The 23,293-nt window shown below is 44.2% G+C and overlaps 1 protein-coding gene across 1 annotated transcript; it reads left to right on the top strand.

Moving 5' to 3' along the window:
• The first annotated feature begins 5,876 nt into the window (after positions 1-5,876).
• On the top strand, positions 5,877-22,823 carry PRELID2 (PRELI domain containing 2). Its single transcript, XM_009285961.1, has 6 exons — positions 5,877-5,943; positions 8,046-8,119; positions 9,684-9,844; positions 14,812-14,917; positions 20,694-20,759; positions 21,212-22,823. Exons 1-5 carry the CDS (start codon positions 5,898-5,900, stop codon positions 20,736-20,738), a joined length of 432 nt encoding a protein of 143 aa, XP_009284236.1. The 5' UTR covers positions 5,877-5,897; the 3' UTR covers positions 20,739-20,759; positions 21,212-22,823.
• The last annotated feature ends 470 nt before the right edge of the window (positions 22,824-23,293 follow it).

The following is a 23,293-nucleotide window of genomic DNA, read 5'->3' as shown; positions in this document are numbered from 1 at the left end:
CGTTGTGAAAGATTTGAACCAGAGTAGAAACGCAAATGGAAATTGTATTCTGTAGTATACTTCCATACGACTTGAGAAGGGGAGTTGGAGGTGAATAGTGAGGCTAGTTATGACAGCCAGAAGCGCAGAGCAGAAATGTTAAAATAATCCTCATTTGTATGTGGCAGCAAAGTGCATTGCATGCTTTTAACCAGGAATTTGATATGATTGAAAAAACAATTGCCATAGTTACTCATAAATGCCATAGTTAAAGTTGACTTCAGGGCTCCTGCTCTTGTTCTTTCTGTTGCAACTCTCCAAGTTGAACCTTTGAATGTTGTTATGTTGCAAAATAGGGTGGGAAGGTATGTTGTGGTTTAACCCAGCAGGAGGCTAAACACCACACGCTGTTTGCTCACTCCCCCCCGCAGTAGGATGGGAGAGAGAATTGGGGAAAAGAAAGTAAAATTCGTGGGTTGAGATAAAGACAGTTTAATAGGACAGAAAAGGAAGGGAAAATAATAATAATGATAATGATAAAAGAGTATACAAAGCAAGTGATGCACAATGCAGTTGCTCACCACCCACCAACCGATGCCCAGCCAGTTCCCGAGCAGCGGTCACCCCTCCCCAGGCCAACTCCCCCCAGTTTATGTACTGAGCATGACGTCGTATGGTATGGAATACCCCTTTGGCCGGTTTGGGTCAGCTGTCCTGGCTGTGCCCCCTCCCAGCTTCTTGTGCACCTTCAGCCTTCTCAGTCGGTAGAGCATGGGAAGCTGCAAAGTCCTTGACTAGTGTAAGCACTGCTCAGCAACAACTAAAACATCGGTGTGTTATCAACATTGTTCTCATACTAAATCCAAACCACAGCCCTGTACCAGCTACTAGGGAGGAAATTAACTCTATCCCTGCCGAAACCAGGACAAGGTGCAACCAGATGTTCTCTCAGAGGAGATCAAAGCCAGAGCAGTTGGGGTTCTTCAAGGGTATGTTTGTGCCAAGACATCTCCTGGCTCACAGAAATCCCACGTATTGTCTTGACTGGGGCATTTTGCATATCGGCTGCAATTTATGATCTCTGAGGGTGGAGCCCAGAAGTCACTCAGACTGTGGAAAGCATCAGTGTGGACTTTTTTTTTTACCTTCCTCCCTCTTGTGCATCTCTCAGGTTAGGTTTAAAACATCGCTGCACTCTGCAGCAGAATTACACCCAGCTTCTCTAGAAACGTGCTCTTACCGCAGAGATGCGTCCTCCGCTTTCATTACGTAGAATCAGTAAGAAATAGGTGGTAATCAGATGGACAGCCTGCTGCATCAGATATTGGGGTATATATTCTTGTATATTGGTTCAGAAATATGCTAGAAAATACTCTGCCTTTGCCATGTGTTTCTAGAGAAAACAGCCCCTCCATGGTCGGTGTGGGAGGACAGGCACTGGCAGAGCACAGTCTTGAGGGGTGTATTGGCTGGGTCGGATGGACGGTGGTCTGCAAGGGCTGCTTTCTTTCTGCCGAGTACACCCTTCGGACAGCTGCGATGTAGGTGAGGAGGAATCCTGCTGGGAGTAGGGGCATTAACTCCTGTCAGACCCATCTGATGTGCCTGGGCTCGCGTGGCCGGTCCCCAGGCAGAGCCGCTGCGTTACTGAGGCTGTAGGAAGGCCATGCTTGTCAGGCCTTTGTGGGGTGCGGAGCCGAGGGGAGTCTTGCTCCGTGCCTGGGGGCCTGAGCCTGCTAGAACGGACAGCAGTTTCTGCTGGGGTGGCCTTTAGGTTAGTGCAGGTGTCGTTTTAAAGTGAGCCAGTGAACTCTAAATCAAACATTAGTTCAAGTATGATAAATTGATTTGTATTTGGAAGAAATGTATCTGTATGTGAAAGGCTTTTGTATTTATTGATCGTTATGACAGCAAGTAATCTGTGCAGTGGGTTTGCTAGACTCTTTTTTTTTTTAATTTACATTTATTCACAACCACCACCTTTCCAAACCAATAACAAAGTGGAGGAATCTGGAAAGGTTTGGCTGATTTTGCAGTGTCCCTGCTTCATTTCCTTGCAGTTAAAAAAGAAAGAATCAGAATATTTATGAATTTAAATATTATTTTTTTTTGCAAGTCTTTGAAGCTGTCATTTTGATTTATGGGGGCTCCATTTGATCTTGCATGTAAAACCATCCCTTCATTGCTTTGAAATATTTCATTTTTATACAAATCATTGTGTGTAACCTGCAGTGATTTCTCTCTGCTGCTAAACACAGTGCTGCTTTTAGAGGCCTGCGATTTCCCTCAAATAACTTCTAAGAAACATTGCTGTGGTTAGAAACTGCTGCTTTTGATAAATGATCTTACACATTCCAGTTAGGAAAGGTATGTGGGGTCTTAATTCCCTGGATTCAGAATAAGGACTAATGCAATCAATTTTGCTTGTTGTTATTTGTAGAAAACAATCAATACGTTTGCGGGAAGACCAAATGAGAGCACAGGAATTCTTTATCTAATTTTAATTGTCAGGTTTTTGCAAGTGGAGAATGGAGTGCTTCAATTCTGGTAGGCGTGAAATGAGAGGTAACCCCGTAACCGCTCGGGTACCCCCCGTGCTGGGGTTCTGAGGGGTTTCTGGGTATGGGAGTCTCAGTGCTTCCGAACTGCTGTTTGCTGGTACTGCGCTTGCAGCTCTGCATCTGTAAAACGGGCTCTGACGTCTTCAGGAAACACTCATGACCGGCAGCCAGGGCAGAAAAAAGTCATTTCAAAGCTGTGGATAGCTTAAAGGCAGTCAGCTTTGTGGCTTCTGCTGTCGCCGATTTGTTTGGGGTCCTCTTAGTGTGATGGAGGAGAAATGTCTTTAAAATAAGAAAATCAATCTGGAAAGAAATTTACTACAGGAACTCACTGGAACTATTTAATTTTTAAAAAAAGTATGCATACTTCGTCTGGATAACTGTTTCTTTTTCATAAAAGTATAGCATTTTGAGTTACAGTGTTTAGAGTTCTACTTCTCCAGACGCAGTCTGAGATGTAGGAAACGTGTCGGCTGCAGTCTGGGAAGGGTTTAACGAAGGCAAGGCGTGAAGATTGTACCTAAGCAGGGAGAGGGATGAGATTTGCTCCTGTGTCAAGTAAGTGGACAGGCCTCGGGGGTCTCCTCTGCTCATGCATTTCCAGAATAACGAGGGGGTCGTGTTGGTCCCCTCCTGGTGGGACCCTTTGGCAGTTTGGCACACACCAGGTTAGGGGCCGTGGCTGAGGAGCGGTGCCCGTGCTCTGCTCTGCCTCAGCCGTGGGACAGACAGAGCACCCCGGCTGTGCCCACCCCGCTGCCCGCAGAGGCAGGTGCCGTGCGTTTGCAGGCTGGACCACAAGATGGCATTCCCTCCTCGCCAGGTGCCGCTGGCACTGCGGGAATGGCCTTGGGTGCTTGGGGGATGTCGCTTCTGCCCCGGCAGCTCTGAGATTTAGGCTCGTTGGCCTGCCTGTCCTGCTGCCCTAGCAGCAGGCAGGAAAGCTGCCCTTCGACGCCCCAGCCGGATTCTGCCCAGCAGTTGCTGCCCATCCTCTCAGCTTGCAGCCTTGTGCTCCTGGCCATCCCCGGCACCCTCTCCGGTGCTGGTTTGCAGGCGCAGGCTGAGAGGACGGTAGCTGTGCCTTGGGAGCTCCCAGGGATGTATGGTGAGAGCAGGTTGGCAGCCCATCCTTGTCTCAGCACCCCGAGTCCTCTCCTGGCGCAGGGGTGCCCTGTGCGGCGTGGCCAGCGATTGTGTTCTCAGTGAACGGTGGTGCGTGGTGGGAGCTGTGACATTTGGGCATGACCGTGGCTTAGCAGCACAGTAGTAGCCGCCTCTCTTCAGGCAATTCCAAATTTTGGAAGCCCTTGCTCTGTTGAGTGGCCCGACACAAAGGAGTGGGAGATGAGGATGCTGGAGCCAGCGTCATGTGTGACTTCTGGAAGGGATGGGAGTGCCTACCCCGTGCCCTTGCTGAGCAGGAGAGGTGATGCAGGGCAGTTTGCGTTTGTGCTCCCGGGCAAGGAGACCGCAGGGCAGGGCTGAAGCCCTTGGGCTAGTGGGAGCCCTTCAGATGGGGATGGGACTCCTGTACCTCTGGTGCTGGGGAGGAGGGTTCGGGGGTTGAGTTACTGCAGGGCTGAAATAACAGTCAGGCTGAGATCTCTTTTGTTCTCTGCTGCTGTTAGCTTTGGGATCCCCCGGGAATGGAAACCTTGCAGGGAGGCTGTGGCTGGCTGGAAACACTGTTTTTGTGGCTGTTAGACTCTCCTAGCCATTACATCTGCTTGTAGACTTGTAATGTTCTTTCTTTTACTGTGCTGTGTAGGAAATTGAGTCTATTTCTGTTTAAATACTGGGGTAATAGAGCCTGCTATTTAGTGAAAGATTTATGTAAATGGCTCTTTGTTTCACACGATTGGGCCTTACAGAGTGTAAGTTACATCGATAATGTAATTATGCTACTACTGCCATTTCAAAGCAGCACGTTGTGGAGAAGCCTCCAATTTCTGTATAGAATAGGACTTGAAAACTTTGCACTTTTAAAATCAACTTTTATTCTGCAGCAAGAAAAAAATAGTAGAGCTGGATTATAGAACAGCCTGTTCTGGAGTTGTCGAGCTTTTTAGCTTAGAACCTAAGATTTATATCAGAATTTTGGAGCACCTATTATTGCACATCATAATTGCATTACCTAAACTGAGTTAGCCTTAAAATGCAATTTCCCCACCTTTCCTAAAGCTTTGTATTTTGCTTAATGTTAATCTTTATCTGGTGGTCAGTATTTCTTCAGTCTGGCATTTGTATTTGCGTGGAGGTTACAGTAACTTTTGGATATTATTTGAGTTTTATAAATTATATTGCACTTTAAATTTTAGAGTTCATTATTCATATGAATGTTGATTGCTTTTTGCATCCTTGCAATCCTTACGAGGAGTAAGGTCCTTGTAGCCTTCTCTGTCTCATTTCTAGCCAGAGGAGTTTTGTAAGTTCCAAAACAGACTATGCATCCTTAGAAGTCCTGTTCTTGTGCATACATTTCTTATATAGGATGTTGCCCTACAGGCAACCTATACAATTTTGGCATAATTCCTGTGCGGTGGAGGTCTTGGAGTGAGAATCTCTTTCTTCCAGCCTTGAAACGACTCGTCTGTACAACCTAAGGAAAATGAGGTTACCTTGAGCAGGAACAAGCAGTAGCAATCCCTTATCCTTGCTGCACGCCAGCCCCTGAGCAGAAGAGCGTGCCCTCTTGCCAGGGTGGACCCACACTTCAATCTGAAATGACTGCCCCCGTCACACTCTTCTAGCAGCTTTTGCAGGACAGTGAAATGTTATGCACTAGAGTCTGCATTCAGACTCTTACAGCTGTACTGTACCTTTCCAGCTTTTTGCTTGAGGAAATAGGTTGTGTGGCTGAACACGCTTAGCAGCAGTGACAAGGAGGTTGCTTGCTGCAGAAACTCGGGACGCTGTTCTCTGTGGAGTGCAGCGCAGGGGGCTTTGGCCCGTGGAGCTGCCATGCTGCTGAAAGCTCTGCTTAGCCCTCATTTGAAGAACATGATGTGGGTCAAGAGCTCGCGTCTTCATTTCTGTGGTATGGAGGGTGTGTGGAATATGTCTGTATGCTGCAGCAAAAGCTACCATCTCCCCTTCAAGCGATTTTTCTCATAGCGGTATTGTGGGTTTTCTGTTTGTTTTCTAATCTTACTTACTAAGCTAATCTTACTAAATTCTTCTTTTCCACTAACGTGAATGGAGACTGCAGATTGTTAATATCAGGCAGCTCGTACCTGTTGAGAGAAGCTATGAAACTGCTTCTGACTTGACAAGTGACAGCTAGCAATTTTCTTTTACCCATGTGAGAAGTGGTAATATTTATCGTATGCATTTTTATCCCAGTATCCCAGTCCCATGGAGAAACACGTCACAGCTGTAGAAACAGTGGAAGAGAAAACAGGTAAGCTGCCTGACTTTTCTTACAGAGCTAATTAGAATTTTTCATAACCTTTAAAATTAATTATGTAATAGTTGTATTTCAATAGAAGCTGGGCACTGCAGACACGCCTGGGATTCCTGCACGCTGGACATTGTGTAAGCAAGACCAAGAAAATATTACCGTCCCCCGCCCCCCCCCGAGCATGTGTTTTAACTGCATTAAGTATTTGAATTTTCAGCTTATTCCAAGGCCGTTAGACACGTTACGCCTGGTTTCTCTGTAGTATGTTCTTTTGTTGTACAGTTCCTTGGTGTTTCTGTGATGATTTCCATCTGCAGTGCTCTACAGATCAGATGTAAGGCCCCTGGAAGGAAGCACAGTGAGCTGTGTGGATCAAGCCTCAGGCGCTCCACAGGCATCACACTACCTGGCTTTCATGATCCCTGCCTTCGGAGGGATCACTTGCTGTTTCACTTCCCAGATGAGGAGGTAGTTCCAGGAATCAGAGACTTGCACAGTGGCCTTGTAGGATGCTGACAGTCAGAAAGTGATCACAGATCCTCAGCCTCTTGCTTTATCAGTTAGAATTCCTGAAATACTGAAAATCAGATGTTACCATTCCCCGATCGTATTGACGGGAAAATAAATCTGCTCGGGTCAGAGCGCAGCAGTCAGATCAGGTCCGCTGATACACGTGGATTTTTGTTTTCCAGTTGCTGAGCTTGCAGGAAGTGTTTGCAGTTAGGCCCTTAAGGTAACATGCCTGTGCAGAGGATGTATTAAACAGTTATGCCACCACGTGGGAAACAAGTACCATAGGACTTTACGTGAAAATAACCACCTCTCTTCCTAATATGGGAACTGTGATCAAATACTCATTTGGGATGACATAACAACTTGTGGACTTTAAAGTTTTATTCCAAAATGGTTGTGGATGCTCTTTATCATACATTTGGAGATGTCTTCTGTCTTGCAGCTCAGGGGTAATGGTGGCTCTTAATTCCAGGCTTATGCTCTCTTTCTAAGCAAGGTTAGTGAGGTTGCCCTGAGATTCAAGAAAGCTGAGCGTTAGTGCTGCCATTGCCGTTTTCTTCAAATGCAGTAAACCACTGTTCCTGCAGAATGCTTTTCTGCTCTATGTTGCATGGAGATAGAATCTCCATATTATTAATGATGTGATGCGTTTGTTAGAGTTCTGGAAACCGAACCCCATGAAGTTTTCATGGCATAGATCCCACCAAATGCGACTGTTCGAGAAGGTATTCTTTTACCCAGAGAAGTCTTTAACCTGGGCTGCCTGCCAGCTGGCTTCTCGTTTGGTAGCATTCTGTTCTTGATCTGGGTCATTAAATATTAAAAGACAAAGTGATTCTAAAAGCCAACCATTTTTTGGAGACACTAAATAACTGTAATTTGTTTCCTAATAGATAGTTTTGTCCTTGTCACTGGGTCCAACTCAATACAAAAATAAATGTGTGATGAGACAGGACTGTTCTGTAAATCTTGTACACAGTGTGTTTGCCTAGAGAATGAGCCTGAGAATATAAATTGGGGTGGGCATAAAAATAAACTAAAACTTAGGTCCGTATGTTGGTCTGGTAGCTCAGTCACCCGAGCTTTTCCCTTGCCCCGGTCATCGTCCACCCGGTGCCACCAGGAGCAGGGTTCTCCAGTGGGTCCTGCCAGACCCTGCGTGGGCTGTGGGAGGGAGTCCTGTGAGCCCCCACGCAGCCTGGCACTGGCACCGGCACTGCCTGCAGTGCTTTGCTACCCAGGAGCACCACTATAAATGCCAGTAAAATGTTTGTACCACATGCTGGATAAGGGGGGTCTGGATCACAGTGATGGATGCAGATGCCCTCCTCCTGAGGCAGAGCACAAAATGCCCGTAGCAGTCTTATTTACAGCTTTCTGTCTGGCAAAGCAGCAGGGATACTGGGTTATACTTAAAGAAAAAAAAACCAAACCAAAGCCACCCCCCCTCCCAATGCTCTGTTAATTTGCCAGCATTTCTCCTTGCATATTTGCTGTGCTGTGAAGTCTTCCAACTACTTTGTTTTTATTAAAAAAATGGTAATATTTGCTGCTGTAACTCTTCCCTTCTGATTTTCTTTTATCATCAGATTTGTCTACGGGGATTATTTACCGGAAGAGAATTGCAACGTGCCAGAATGTAATTCCTGAAATTTTAAGAAAGGTAACTATTTGTAGAGAAATCCAGTCAAGTTGTAAAACCTTAATGCTTCACTGTGGTTTATCTTGTTTAAAAGAATCACATTTCCTAATGATTTTTTTTTTAAATTAGAAAAGTTACTTTAAAGAGAAGTTAAGAGAAAAAAAATCTGTAGGAACTGATTTTATATTTAACTTGAATGGACAAAATTGTAGCCTTGAGCACACTAAGATGTAACTGGTGGTGGTGGTGGTGGTTTTACAGGCAGTGATGGGCTTTTAACTTTTGTACCTGGAAAAAGTAAAGCTGTTTTTAAAATGTTACCTGGGCCACAGTGAAAGTACAGCCATTCCCCCCACCCCAATATAATAATCATTGCTGTCAATGCTCATGATTTTTGTGTGGTAGATGGTATTTTTATAAAAGCCCAGTCTTATGGAACTCAGCAAGAAGGCGGCAGCTAGTAATAAACACTGGGTAGTTATTTCTAAGCTGAGCTCATGCATTTTGGATGTCTGATCCATGGCTCCTGAACACATTGGGTTGTAATCTCTCCCAAAGCCGTTCTGTAAGTGAATTCAGAGGGAATTAAAATAATACTTAATGTGCCTATAGCATGTTGCAAGTTAAATATGGCATCGCAGGGTCCCTATAAGGAAGGTAAAATGTGATTCCTTAAAGACTGTAGGAAATGTAAGGACCTGGGTTGTGCAATCCCTTAGTGTCTCTCTCTAGTGTCTCTTTTAGTGACAGTCCTTTCTTCACAGTTTGTTATGGGAGAAGAATTAGCCTTAATTTATTATTTGTTTTTTTTGCAGAGTATCTTGCAGCAGATAGTCTCTATACAGAAAAGTACATTTACATTCATGCATGGTTAAATAACTGTACTATTTCACAGCCTGCATGCTTAAAAGTATGCATGTACTCTTTTCCTGGTGCTGATGACTCTCTGTTTTTGCCTCTAAACCTGTGTTTGTCTCTTCCAAGCCTCACCTGCCAAGGAGAACATATCATTGCCCTATACATGCAGAATGTAAATAAACCGATGGTGAGATTTTCATCCCTTCTTTGGCCCACGCTTGCTAGATCAAGGTCACTCAGGTTGACAAGTGGGCTCTCAGAGGAGGAGGCCTCCTGGGAGAGAGGAGCTGGAGCAGGGCGTCAGCCGCTGCGCCTGGCGGCAGGAGCCTGCAGAGGTGCAAGTCTTCCTCCTGCTCTTGTGGTTTAGCTGGCGGGTTTGGCTGCCTTGCATGTAACTGTTTGGAAGTAGCTTCTGTTATCCTTCGTTGTTGTAAATTAGCCATCAGCAGCAAGAGAGAGAGCATGAAGTGATGCAGGTAAGTTGGCCTGTAGTGGTCTTGGAAGTCCGGCTGGGGACCGAGCAGCTTCCCTAAATCTTGGAGTGTTTGCATGGCCTTTAGTAGCTGCTGAGGAAGTTAGTTGTTCTCATCAGGGATAACCACATCTGATGGGACCTCCTCCTGAATCCTCAGTCTTATCCTCTGAGGCTAGTAATACTTTCAAAATACTGAGAAGTGATTCTACCCTTTTTTTTTTTTTTTAAAGCTAGAATTCTTCTGTTTCCCAGGTCAGTGTCTTAAAAGTGCCTGACATCTACTTGGAAGAGGAATCTTGGCTTAATACGCAGAAAAGAAACATGGCTATGAAAACTCATTGTCTTACTTGGACACAGTATGCGTCTCTGAGTGAGGAGTCTGTCTTCAGAGAGAGCTTGGAGAATCCAAACTGGTGAGTGCTGGCCTCGGTGTAGCAGTGCTCCTGTGCTGGCTCAGGGCTGCTACTGCGGGCCCGTGGCCCTGAAAAAGGATTTTCTGTTGCCTTTTGAATGCTTGGAATGAGAGGGGTCTGAATAATAATTTCTTTGTATGTCTTGAATACATTTGAAGCAGCAACTGTAGATGTCCTGTAGCTTTCCTCTGGCTTGTTCAGACACGAGGTTAGATTCTCTGGCCAGAGCTCAAATAATTGCTGGAAATTAATTTTCTGTGTGCTGCTCTGCAGTCATAGAAGGCTACCCCGCTGTTCCCATGCAGCAGGCGTAGCCAGAGTGTTCGTTTTGCTCTCGTGTCTACCAACAGATGCTTGGACAGCAGTTTAAAAATTATCAGCTCCCTCCTACTTGCCAGCCATTGGCATGAAGCATACTTGTTCCCAAACAATTTTCTTTCTCCGGTGTCTGGCCCGCTGTGCCCCAAAGATGTAAGCTGCCGTGGGACTTTGCCTGGGAGAACACATACTTGTGTTTGTACAGACTGGAGCCTAGAAATGTCTTTATGCACATTTATGGCAGGATCAGAGTGGAATTTCTACTTCCCGTAACATTGAAATGAGCAGGTATGTGATACATGTGACTGTCTTTAAAAAAAGATTTTTTTCCAGCTGATGTCAACCCCATTAATTCTTACTTTGCTCTGGTGTCTCTTGTAATTAGTTGTTACTTTTGCTTGTTCCCTGGGAAGCGTGGCAGGGTTGTCCAGCAAGGTCCGTGTGACTTCAGAAAGCTCTAAGCCTATTTAAGAAAAAAAACACCAACTTCACATGAAATTAAATTCCTTGTGGCTCAGGCGTTTTTGAAAGCCCTATGCTTGGACGTCACTGTTTGAGGACATGTTCCTCTAGCTTTTTAAACTGTTTTCTTTCAAAAGTTTGTTGGGACCCTCTGTCCTTACTGAGGCTTCCTCCGCATCAGAGTTGCATTGCATCTGTAGATGTTGGTCCTGTTGGTGTAGAAACTGTAACTACTGCAACTGGTCACTCACTCATGCCCTGTTTTCAAGGCTTTTCAGTTCCAGTTTAGGAAAGACACTGTCCTCAGTGTGCTGCTTCTGCTCCTGCAGGCTTGTGCAGGGGAGTTGTCTGAGCTCAGTGTCACCACCGCTCACTCTTACCTTAAAGCATACTGTGGCAATTGGGAAGGCAGAGGCGTAGCTGGGCTGCCAGAGTGCGATTGCAGCCTCAGCAGGTTCACTTACACAGGCTTTCAATGCCTGCCGGGGCGACGGTGCCTCTGGAGGTACCGTGGCGCCGATGCAGGTCAGCAGCTGCAAGACGTAGCTGCAGGAGCCCACGGACCTCAGCCGTGCTGCCCTGGCCAGGTAGGTTCAAGGATACCTGGGTGTGCCTGTGCACACCACTGTCACCTCTTCAGGAGTCTTATGGAGGTAATCGGATCTAACAAATGCTGGCTGGCAAAACAGGCGTGAAATTTCAGCTGCACGTAGTATATGTACGGTGACATTTACATTTGAATAGATGAAGGAATTATGCAAAGGGCATAACATTAGCAGCATACTATTGTACTGGAAAGAAATAAGAAAACACACAATGAGGAGACTCAAGTGATCCTGATTAGTGGGAAAATCGTACATTATGCCCCTAAAGAGAGAACAACATTACGAGAGTGATGGTAACCTGAGTACAGACAGAAACTTGTCTTTCTTCCCTACTAAGCACTGCTGGGCAGATTGCAATAGCAACCTCCTGAAACTCTTCAGAGCACTACAAGCATGAAGAGAATGAGAAAATTCTGCACCTCAGTCAGGCACCGTGCACATGTTGTAGCGGGCTGTTTGTTTAATCAGTTAACATGACACAGAGAACAACATTACGAGAGTGATGGTAACCTGAGTACAGACAGAAACTTGTCTTTCTTCCCTACTAAGCACTGCTGGGCAGATTGCAATAGCAACCTCCTGAAACTCTTCAGAGCACTACAAGCATGAAGAGAATGAGAAAATTCTGCACCTCAGTCAGGCACCGTGCACATGTTGGTTGTAGCGGGCTGTTTGTTTAATCAGTTTTAACATGACACTGTTAAGGATGCTGATAAATGAAAGCAGAGTGCCGCTTTGCTGGCTTGCATCTCGATCAGCTGCCCGAGCAGGTCGACTGCCTTCGCCTCTCCCCGCACCTCCTGGGTGTGTGGTGTGCTCCGCGCCAGGCACTGCCCGCTCCCAACCCAGCGGGGAGCTGGTGGCTCGGGAGGTGTTGGGGTGGTGGGTGCAGGCTGCCCTGCAGGCGTTCCCGAAGGGTGCGTTACAGCCGTGGCACCCGCAGCCCTGCTCTGTGCCTCTGCAAGGAGATCTCTTGCCAGTGGGGTTAGTGACAGAGCTGCTGCTTTGGAGAGGTGCAGCCTGGTCCCAGGCACACGTGGCAGGATGATGCTGATGGGAATCCAGAATATTGCTACCCTTGTCACATGAAGTTATAACTCTGTGCTGACTTCAGCCCAGGTACTTTGTAGACCATTATGCTGTAGAAAATCAAACCGCGAATCCCGTCCCTGCAGGGACCGGTGGCTTAGACATTTAGCAGAACCTCATCCACAGGACGTGGATTAGTTTACCCAGTTTGAGTTTGGCAGTTACATCCTTTATTATTTTCAGCTAGAGAACTGCAAGTCAGGGAAGGGAGACTGCGACCTTCCTGATGTCCCTAATGGAACTGGGGCAACTGAAGTGATGCTTGCTTAGTCCCAAACAGTCAATTTAACCACAGTGTAGTTCTTCCTCTTAACGTCAGGTGGTTATTTTGTCCTAAATAAATGTGAATGCAGTGATGCCAACTGCTGCATATTCTTGCAAAGTGAATTATTGTGGGTGCTTCCAAGCAGAGCATATAAATGTCTGAAAAGATCTAGTAGCAAACAAACATTACCATAAATAAATTATAAACCATTGAAAAAGGCACGATGAGGCATATCTGTATATTCAGAGGCCAGAAAGCACCTGTGTTAGCCTCTTGGCTGAACTCCTTCATGACACTTTTAATTTGGTTTCCATGATTTAATTGCTGTTACGGAGAAGCATCTCGTCTTGATGTCTGAAGTCCAAAGAAAGCCAGTCAGTCCCCGTGGGCAAGGCCTGGCCGCAGGCAGAGCTGCAGGCAGGGTGGGTCCAGACCTGAGCAGCATTTGCCTGCAGAGGGTCCGGGGCGGCTTGCCAGCGCTGCCCTGGTGTTCGCCGGCGCTGCCCGGGTGTTTGCTGGCGCTGCTGCAGGATGTGGCTCTGGAGGGCTCTGGGGCTCGGAGCTTTCACTGCTGGTATATCAAACCAGTGTGAATCTTGTCAACTGCTCTCCTCCACTTGCATGCGTATGTGCTTGGGTTAGTAACAATTTCTAGGGTGATTCAATTGCGCTTAGCCTAAAAGCGCGCGTTACGTACATTAGGTTTGAGCTTGTTTTCCACCCAGCTGAGCTGGGCAGCATCTGTGTTGATGGGGAGGGCTCTGGGAAGAGTTATCTGTGCACAGTGCCAAACCAAAGGGGAAAGTCAGTGGCAAAACTCCCTTGTAACTGCCTGGATTTATGCTGAAGTTGTGTACTGGCAAATTTCCATGTGTCTGGGCAGGTTATACCTGACTTTCCATAGTGGAGAATCCCTGTGTAGCTTAAATTTTGTCTCCAGTGTCATTTGCTGTCCCTCTGTGTTTTGGTTTGACTGCTTTCCCCCTTCCAGCTAGGAGCATTTCTTTGCTGTTTCATTTTGTATACCTCAGTTGCTGTTGGATTCCCTTTATTACCCAGCACCTTCCCTCATTTCATACAGCCTGAGGGAGCTGCGGTCTCTCGCAGCACAGTGGGTGCAGAGTGAGAAGATGTCTCCCTGATGTGGAAAGATGCACGTGATGCATGAGCAGTGCTCATCAGCTGGAGGTGGGAATTAAAAAGATCTTCTGTACAAAAGCTCCCTTTTTTGAAGAGCCTTGCACTGGATGTAACTTTTAATTTATTTTTGAAAGCCATGCAGGCTTTGGAAACTCTCCCTGACGCTATCTGAACAAGAATATTGCTAGACTTTTTATACTAAAGACACTTTAATTAAACTCCCATCATGAAAACAATTAGACCAAATTTGCCATACTTAACTAGTCAATAATTTAGTAGTTGGATCTCATTAATAGACTTCTCCTTGTGACTGTGTTGTAATGATGCGGCATTGCCAGCTGCGTGCTACGGAAATCAATCAGAGATCAATATTGTCCATGAGCCTCCCTTTTTTGTCGCCTCCAATGGTGAAGCTGCAAAATGAATAAATAAATCCCAACCAGAGCAGCAGAGTTCAATGGTGGATTTTTACTGCTGACATCCATCCTGTGGTTGGGGGGAACTTCTCATGTTCTCCAGCTCCTTCACTTGAACTCCACGCGTTTGTCTTCTTACCGAACTGCATTGACAGAAATAATAAATGGTCGTGGCCCACTGAGGGCATCGGTGGCGCCGGGTTCACATGCGTGCTGCGGGGATAGCGGCGGGCGGTCCTCTCCTCGCTGTTACCACTGCCTCTGTCTAGCTTGGGTGGGATGATGTCCTGATGACTCTGTAAAATCATACAAGCGTATTTCACTGTGTCTGCAGTTGGCTTTCCTGATTCTGGAGATGGCTGTCCTCTCCAGACCTCTCTCTGTGATGCTGCTCTTTGGGTTTCTCCAGTAAGCGCATGTCTTTCCTGAAGCAGAGTCCAGCTGGACCTTCAGCAGCGCTGACCGCGGGAGATGGTCGTTACAAACCTCTCGTTATGCTGATGTTCCTGTATCTCGTTACGTTTGCCTTTGAGATTGTCATGCAAAATACGTGAATGTAAGAGACGAATCCCGTACTCGGGTATCAAGCACTAACTTTCTAACGTAGAGTTTACACTTAATGTTTACTAAGTAGACAGAAAAATAAAAGTGTGTTATGTTCCTGTTTCTTAGGACAGACTTCACACAAAAAGGCAGAATATCAGTGACGGGGGCAGGTTTGCTCAACTGTGTGTTGGAAGCTTTTGCTCAATCATTTTTAAAACAAGGTGTGAAGAAGGTAAGTCATTTATTGCTTGAATTTCTTCCCCGAATTATACTCTAAATTTTTTCAAATCACCAGATCATCTAGGCCTAAAATTAAACTGATGTTTTAAGTCTGGATTCTTTACATCTTTTAATTGTTGAAAAAATACTTGACCTTTTCTTTTGTCTACAGAGAATAAGCAGAACAAAAATGGATTTAGTTTTATTATGGTAATAGTTTTATTTTAAATACATTTTAAAACATGGCATGTATGACTGTATCCGTTTCTGTAATTCATTCTTATTCCTGATTTCCTCCAGGCATTGAAACAGTTCTTCCTAATGCCTCATTGTAGCAGCTAATACTGTAATAATAATTTGCGGTTCTATAGCACCTTTACGCTGAAATAGTCGAAAGTAGTCAACATGAATTTATATCATGTCATGCATTTTTCTCCGGTAATGTTAGATCTTTTTTTTGGCAGCTTGATGTATTTACAATAGCCACAGTCAATCTCCCTGTAGCAGTTCTGTATACTTCAATAGTTCTGTCTTTCAGTAAGAATTATGAAAGAGGATAAAAGCTATCCAGCTATCCAGCAGAGCATACCAAGGGAGTTAGTGTTCAAAGGCCTTTCGCTTCTGGGGGTCATGTCACATTGATAAACTAGGTTTAACAGCAATGTCTCCTGAAGTGTTCATTGGGAAATGAAGTTTCATGGAAGTCTTGTTGTCTGGAAGTTTGTGCCTTGAAGAGATTTGGGGGTTCAGTTTGTGCTGTGCAGACTGTTTGAAAAAGGAGCAAGAAGGAGGAGGAAGGAATAATTAAGTAAACCTTTTTAATGAGAAAGTAAGAGTTTTTTTTTGTCTTCCCCCCCAGTTTGTATCTTGTTTCAGGTGAATGAAAGCATATGTATGTGCCTGAAAATATGGCATTTTCATGGCTGGGCTCATGAATCTTATGTATTGCAAGACTATAATGAACCTATATTTACCATTATTTATCATTTTTTAGTTATCTAATGGAGAAATTTGTTTTTCAGATGAACTTAGATGTCCACAGTTCAGATCATGCCTTATGCCATTCTTTAATTATTCATGGGGACCAAGTGGTTAATACTGTTGAAGTTTTTTTTTGTTTTGGTTTTGTTTGGTTTTGTTTGGTTTTGTTTTTAAGTGGCCTTAGCAGTGTCCTTTTCTCCCACTGAGGTCAGTGGGTGTTGGAGCGTGGAGCCTGGGCAGTACCCTCAGTCCCTTTGGCCATATATTTACCATTATTTATCATTTTTTAGTTATCTAATGGAGAAATTTGTTTTTCAGATGAACTTAGATGTCCACAGTTCAGATCATGCCTTATGCCATTCTTTAATTATTCATGGGGACCAAGTGGTTAATACTGTTGAAGTTTTTTTTTGTTTTGGTTTTGTTTGGTTTTGTTTTGTTTTGTTTTTAAGTGGCCTTAGCAGTGTCCTTTTCTCCCACTGAGGTCAGTGGGTGTTGGAGCGTGGAGCCTGGGCAGTACCCTCAGTACCCTCTCCTCTCCGGCGGCGCAGGGGCCGACAGCCCCAACCTCTCGTTTGTGCTTCAGAAGCTGATTTTGGAATCTGTGCCCCAAGAGCTGTAGATGGAAATGTATTTCAAATGGCACAGGCATTTATTCATTTCCTCATTCTTGATAACTGTAAGATCTTTTTGTTGTGGCTTTAAAAGACAAAAAAGACAGAAGTAGACAGCTATGCTAGTGTAAGCGATGACCGTGAGCAATGAAACACATCTTGCCGGCTTATGACAGCGCAGAGCTAGTGGATAAAACAAACTAGCTCACAGTATCTCTACAATGCTGCATTAGAAATCATTTAGCAATTTTGGCTATGTCTGCAGATCTGTGAAAAAGAAAAATACAAGCGCACCAGATCTGGTATAAATGTACAGTCTTGCCTGGTTTTCCCCCCCGCCTCCAAAACATCCATTTCCCTAAGGCAGCAGCTGTATCAATGCATTTCATTTCTTCTGAGGTGTTAGGTAGGGTTCCTTTTGTGGCTTGGCCATAGAGTAGTTTTGAGGCACGTTTTACCCAAATGTAATAAATGGCAATACAAAGATGATATTTAAAGTTTTGAAATATATGTTGCATGAATGACAATGCTTGATAAATGTTCTCCAAGCTTCCATTTACTTCTTATCTTCCAGTACCTGATCTGCATCCTTCCTAATGGCCTGACCAAAAGGGCATTGCTTTTCTTGCACCTGGTATAGTTGGTTGGAATATGTAAGGATGTTACTTTCAAAGCCAAACTGTGACTCCTGCTTTATCTCCTTGGTCCTGACAGCGGTGCGCTTCTCCATCCATCTGTTTGGAAAGGCTCGGATGAGATAAGGGAGTAAGGAAACAGTGGGAGGCAGGAATGTGAGGGGGCAGAGGAAATGGAGCAGGGGATGAGCTACATGAAGAGCAGGAGAAAATACTGTATGAATATTAAATTTTGTGAATGACTACCATAAAGCTCATGTATTCACACAGTCAATATTAAATACCTTCATTTTATAGAAAGAGAGAGAAAAGTTACTGTTCGTGAAACTATTCATGGACACCAAAGGCACTGATCTTTTTAATCATTATTTTTGTAACAGATATGAGCCTATTCTGGGATAGGGTTTTTTTTAATGCCTAACAGAACGACAGTGACATTTTATGGCTCCTCAGATTTGTCACGTTTCTCTTATTTTATTCCAACTCTGAACAAAAATACAGGAGATAAAGTTCTCCTGCCCTACTTTTGTTTGTAGAAGTCATAGTACATTTGGGTGGAAATTACAGCATTTATGATTATTTTTTTTCTTACCTGTTCAGAAAAGGTATTAATGAATGATTAATTAATGACATTATTGCCAATAAAACTTTCCTCCTGAATAATTCAAAAGTCTGAGCAGATATGCTGGTAAATCCCAGCTACCAGCACAGCCCTTTCTGGGTCTATTGGCGAGAGCCTGGCTTCCTTTGGAGAGGGGAAAGGATGCTCCGTAGTCTGCAAGCAAAGTCTGGGAGAAGTTTCCAGCCCAAGAGGGGTGGTGGTGGCCCCTAAAGTCAGCCTTTGTGTGTGTGAGTTTTTAAAATTTCTTTAAAAAGTGGCCTAATGAGTTTGTATGTGTCTAAGTTATGATGATCCCTGCCAGTGTGAAGCAGTACAGATGACAAAGTTATGAGTGATTTTAAGGCCACAAAATAAAGGAGCATTTGTAGCAAGAAACTTTTGTTATGTTGGTAGATGTTTTATCTGTTGCATCTTAAATGTTGCAACATTTTTGTCATTTTTACTTCTTGGTTTCTTTTTTAGATTCCTTTTGCTTGACTTGAATATATAAGGAGATGGAAATTAAAGGCCGTGAAGTAGTGTTTGTTAAATGATGGAGCTAAACTCAAATAACAAATATTTAACTGAAAAATGTTTTGTCATGGTTACAAAAAGAATGAAAGTGCTCTTGGGTGCTCTTTTCAGAGACAGCATAAAATTTTCTGCTAGTCTGTTAAAATGCTACCCTGCTTTTGTAGTGGCAATGGCAATGAGGTACGCACTGTAATATGCATTGCCTTCATCACATTCAAACAGGCTATTTATACTTTTCTTGTACATTACCTAACCTCTTATTTAAAACTTAGAGTGTTTGGTAAAGGTGTGGAGGACGTTACAGGCATCATACATTCCCTCTATCCCTATCAGCTGGGAGTCCGGTCTGGCTCCTGGCGGATATTCCAGATACAAGCGTAGGCTGCTCAACAAGTCTGTAGTGCTGGAAACTCCTTAGGCTGCCATTTCACGTTTCCCTCGTTATCCTGTCACCCCGCTGCTGGGTCAGTGTGCCCTCTGTGGTTTCAGTGTACTGGCTGTGGTGACAAAGTGGCACTCGCCGGAGGAGTCACCCATAGCTGTTCCTGAACTGGGACTCTGCTGGGCTCCCATCCCTTTGAGTGCTTTGGGCTATTGCACTGATAAGGGTAGGAGTATGTTGACACTTACGGCAGGATAGCTTCTTACAGTAGCAGAGTATCTCCACCTTTGAAAAATAAAACTGTTCCATGGCTTGTCCGTCAGAGAAGCTTTTAAGCTGCAGCTGTAGAGCTGCAGAGTTTAATGGGTAGGCAATGTTTGTTCTGCATTTCAAGTGCATCATTGCACTCTAAGCAGTGTAAATTTAGCTCCTTTAAGCCTGATCTCCTGGGGCTGAGATTTAAGTGTTTGAACTTTAGTTGAAAGGAATATATTGATTAGGCTTTGATTTAGTTGTTCCTTGCTGAAAAGATAGTGGGTAATGACTTGTACCTGCCCTTTCATATTTTATTCATTTAATGGAGTCCCCTCTCATTCCCCTTTTCTTCCTCAACATCATTTTGCCTAAAAGTGTACAGTGCTATGAGGAAAAATAAAAGAAAAAGCAGTTGTCACGCTGTGAACATAATTGATTCAATAAGTAACATTTTTAAATTCCCTAGGCAAACCTCACTTATGTCAATTAGTGCTTCATTCTGTAAACAGTGGCATGTCCAATTTAGACTGATAGACTAAGGTAGTCAGCTTATTGCCTTCTACAAAGAATAGGCATGGAAGATGAACTGTTTTTCATAGATATAAAATATCTTGTCCAATTTTTTTGAGAGATGTGAAAAGAAATTCTCTTGACCTATTTGTTAAAGTTAATTGTCTTTTTTTTTCCTCCTCTCATGGTGACTCAAACTGCGAAATCCTTTTTCTTTTATCTTGACAAACATAGAGCATACTAGGGTAAGCCTTAGCCCCACACAGGTTATAGCTAAGCTCCAATCTTGCTTCAGTCCACAAGATCTGACCATTAGAGGTAGGGTTGGCAAATTACTACAATTTCAGTACACAGACAGAGCCAAAAAGTGTGGGGGAGAGGGATGTTGTGGATTTTCTTATCTGAAGTGAGTGGTTTTTGCTTTTCACCAAATATGAAGCTGCTTCTCTCTCAATTTGTACTGAGCCTTGAACTTAAATTCATTTCAAAATAGAGAAGCATCTGGCTATGAAGCAGTCTGTAGCCCCGATGTGGGAAGAGCACTTGGTCGAAAGCTTCCCCCCATTTTTCAGATGGCTGCCCTGCTGTAAGTCGTTCAGTGGTTTGTACCTCTGCAGCTGTTGAGGGTTGGTGAGTGCCTAGGGCTCGTCTGCAGTGCACCCCCCAAACAAACAGAACCTCTAGACTGAAACTACATTTTGCTTTAATAACAGTTCATTGTTTGGTACTTCCTCCTTCCTTCACAGATCAGTCCTGGAGAAGAAATATTCACCTTCATGGTCCTCTGGCATTTTTCACTTAATTTCAGTATTGCTTTCCTTCATTATAGAAATAATCGTACTGGCTTTCTGGGGAGCTTTCATCCTAGCGCACCCAGTTGCTTGCAAAGAACACGAGTGATGGTATTTCCTTTTTAGAGAGGGATGTACCTAGGTGTGGGGATGAGAAGTGGCTTGGTCCAAGCAAAGCAGTGGCAGAACTGGAATAAAATGTGTGACCTGATCAAGTGCCCTGGCTTCATGCAGCCTTGACTTGGAAGAGCTTGCAAGCTGTTCAGGGTCCTTTATCCCCTCCAGGTTCCCCTGAGCAGCCTGTGCCGTAGCACTCCTTGTGCCTCCCAGGCAGTGGGGAGAACTGCACTGAGTTAGTGTGGGACCATAAAATGCAATTGTTTTTTTTTTTTAAGGCTTTACTGGGATGTTTTTGGGTACCCTTTCTAATGTGTGAAATACTTAAGTTGTGTGTAAAACTGGCATTTATTTGTGCTTTTTTTGCAGAGTATTAAAATAATGGAGACACTTCTTCAGGAGCAGTGTGGGTGATCGTGATCTTCATAAGCATTTGTAAGTGCAACATCCATCTACAGTTTAAGAAAAGTTGTTCAGAGTTTGTGATACCTACTGCACATTGTGCTCCTTGTAGTTCTACAAATAAATGTGTGTTTTTGTCCATTATAAATAGCATGCAACTTTTGTGGAATTTTCAAGAAAAATAATGATCTACTGCGGCGTTAGGCTTAATACTATGGCAGAGTTTCTGAATAGTATGTTGATTAAGACGACTTCTGTGTCCTCTATTTCATCCTCTCCTCTCTGTTAATACATCATGAGTGCGATAGTCCTAGTAAAATAAGATGTTGGTTCTAAGGATTTTTACTCAAAAGTAGTATCTTCAGCGGTTATCTGTGGAGGGAAGATTTGGTCAACTCTTAAATTAGCTTCAGAACAAGAGCAAATGGCTATTGATTACCTCCTAATAAATGTTCTTCTAAAACCTATTTTCTCTGCTTTTGCAGGAGAAAATGTATTTGCGTAGAGTTTCCTTGGAACCACATATCTTCATTGCCATTGGGATTCCATGGCTGTAGTCTGAAATTTACTGGTACCATTTTATTGAGGAAAAAGCGTTTAATATGCACAGCTGGAAGAAAAGAAGACCATAGACTGCAAGTCTTTTACAAAAGATTAAGGAGTCGTACTACTTAAGGGAACGTTGTTGATCATGAAAATCACGGAGGAACAAGTGTAAGCTTGGAAACACCATCTTCCTGTGAATTGGTGCTATAATCTCTAGAGACTAAGAATTCGGTAAGGGAACATAGAGCGACAAAACAAAAATAGCCCTTGTTGCTATGAAGACACCCTTGCCTAGTCAACCAGTTGCTTTGTGTCTTATCAAGGGAGGTGCAAGCACACCCCGTGTGCTGTTTATTTCACAGCTTAATTCTGTGGAGTAGAGGCTTCCTTCTACAGAAATGAAGCCCAGCTGTAGCAGCTGAGTAGGGTTGCTGTTCCCTGCTTGAGTCACTCTGTTTCAGTTCTGATAGCTGTGTTGGAAATATTTGGTTATTATACCCCTGCCAGCATGATTATTTTCAGCTGTAAAGACATGCCTCAATGCAAGTTTTGCATATATTTGAATTCTTTCAGAAAGTATTTCTCTCTTATTGCTTCTGAATAGAAGAAGAAGAAACCTGGAGGGGAATTGGTCAAGTGCAAGTAAAGTTCCTGACAAAGGGTGTCTCATACGCTTCTCCTCCTCTTGTTCCACACACCACATCAGGATAGTTTTATTTTAAACTTTTCATTTGAAATTCAGATAAGCACAAGCCGGCTTTGATACCCTTCCTGAGTTAGGGTAATACCACGCTTTACAAATAGCCCCATTAAAATCAGTGTTTGTTCTTTGTGGAGATTTGAACCGCTTATTTGATTGCCACAAAGCAAAATGATCAGCTTCACCTTTTTCAGGGTGGGTTGTGGTTTATTTTCTCAAATGTGATGTAAATTCTTGGTGGGCTCTTTCTTATGCTATGCCTGAGCGCTGTGGTCCTGCTTATTTCAATATTTAATGGTCTCAACTATCCTGTTCTGAAGCTAAATGAACGTACTACTAAAGAGCTGAGCCACAGACTGTGACCACGTGCCAGCTCTCCAGTAATGTAAATCCACTTACCTCTGCTTACGTGGCTGGTGCTATAGGTTTACGCTATGGGAAGTGCTAGCCCGTACCTTGTGATGAAAGAGCCATGACGCGGTCCTTAGGAAATGACCGTATTTTGTATTGGCACAGCGGAACAAATACTTTCCTTCATGTTTCTTATTTTGATTGTTAACTGATTCTTGTGAATTTGGACTCTGAATGCTGAACAGTAAATATTTATGAAATGTAATGGCCAAGACTAAATACATTCATTAGCATATTTATTTTCATTGAGTTGCTGCTTTGTGTGCCTGAGGAAATTATCAAATTACTTCTATTTGAACTGCTGTGTACAATTTTAGGACTAGGATTTTTATTCTCACATCACTCTGGATTTTGGAATGAGGATAGGAAGCATTTGCGTCCTTCCCCACCCCCAAAGTAGAAGTAGTCTTTGAATAACGAAGGTCCAATAAAACCCACTCTCTTCTTCAAAGCCTGAGTTGCCCATCTGCTTACTGCTAGGTGCCAGAAACAGAAGGGTTAAGACTTCTCCGGGGAGCGAGGTGCTTTTTGTAAGGCCAGGGAGCATGGTCAGGGTGGTGGAATTGCCTGGCCCTCGCTGGAGGTGGCAGGACCATCTCGGCTCATCCCCCGGGCTTGGGTCTGCCCCTGGCCTGCTGGAGAACAGCCCCGCTGGGCAGGGGAGCGACCCCGCTCCAAACCGCAAACCAGCAGCTGCAAGTAGCTTTTGTTCTGAAGATCTTCAAGTGCCGTGTCCCGTGTTGCAGCTTAAGTCATCCCGCTACTAAAAGGTGTCCCTGCATTTCCCCTGGGAGCAGTCACCGGTCACAGGGAGGTCTGAGGAGCTCTTGTCGGCAGGGCGGACGGAGTCCCTCAGGACGCCGCGAAGCGCGTGATCAGGACACGGGGATGTGATGGGCACGTTCCCCGG

This window comes from Aptenodytes forsteri, unplaced genomic scaffold, assembly GCF_000699145.1.
Source record: "Aptenodytes forsteri isolate BGI_AS27 unplaced genomic scaffold, ASM69914v1 Scaffold54, whole genome shotgun sequence".
NCBI lineage: Eukaryota > Metazoa > Chordata > Aves > Sphenisciformes > Spheniscidae > Aptenodytes > Aptenodytes forsteri.
This window is presented reverse-complemented; position numbering and strand designations above follow the sequence as displayed.

Bases quoted from the DNA above. Each gene is read 5' to 3' on its own strand.
- PRELID2 (XM_009285961.1), top strand. From the start codon at position 5,898: ATGGAGAAACACGTCACAGCTGTAGAAACAGTGGAAGAGAAAACAG. The intron at 8,120-9,683 runs GTAACTATTTGT...TCTGTTTCCCAG, and splicing joins TTCCTGAAATTTTAAGAAAG to GTCAGTGTCTTAAAAGTGCC. The intron at 9,845-14,811 runs GTGAGTGCTGGC...CCTGTTTCTTAG, and splicing joins AGCTTGGAGAATCCAAACTG to GACAGACTTCACACAAAAAG.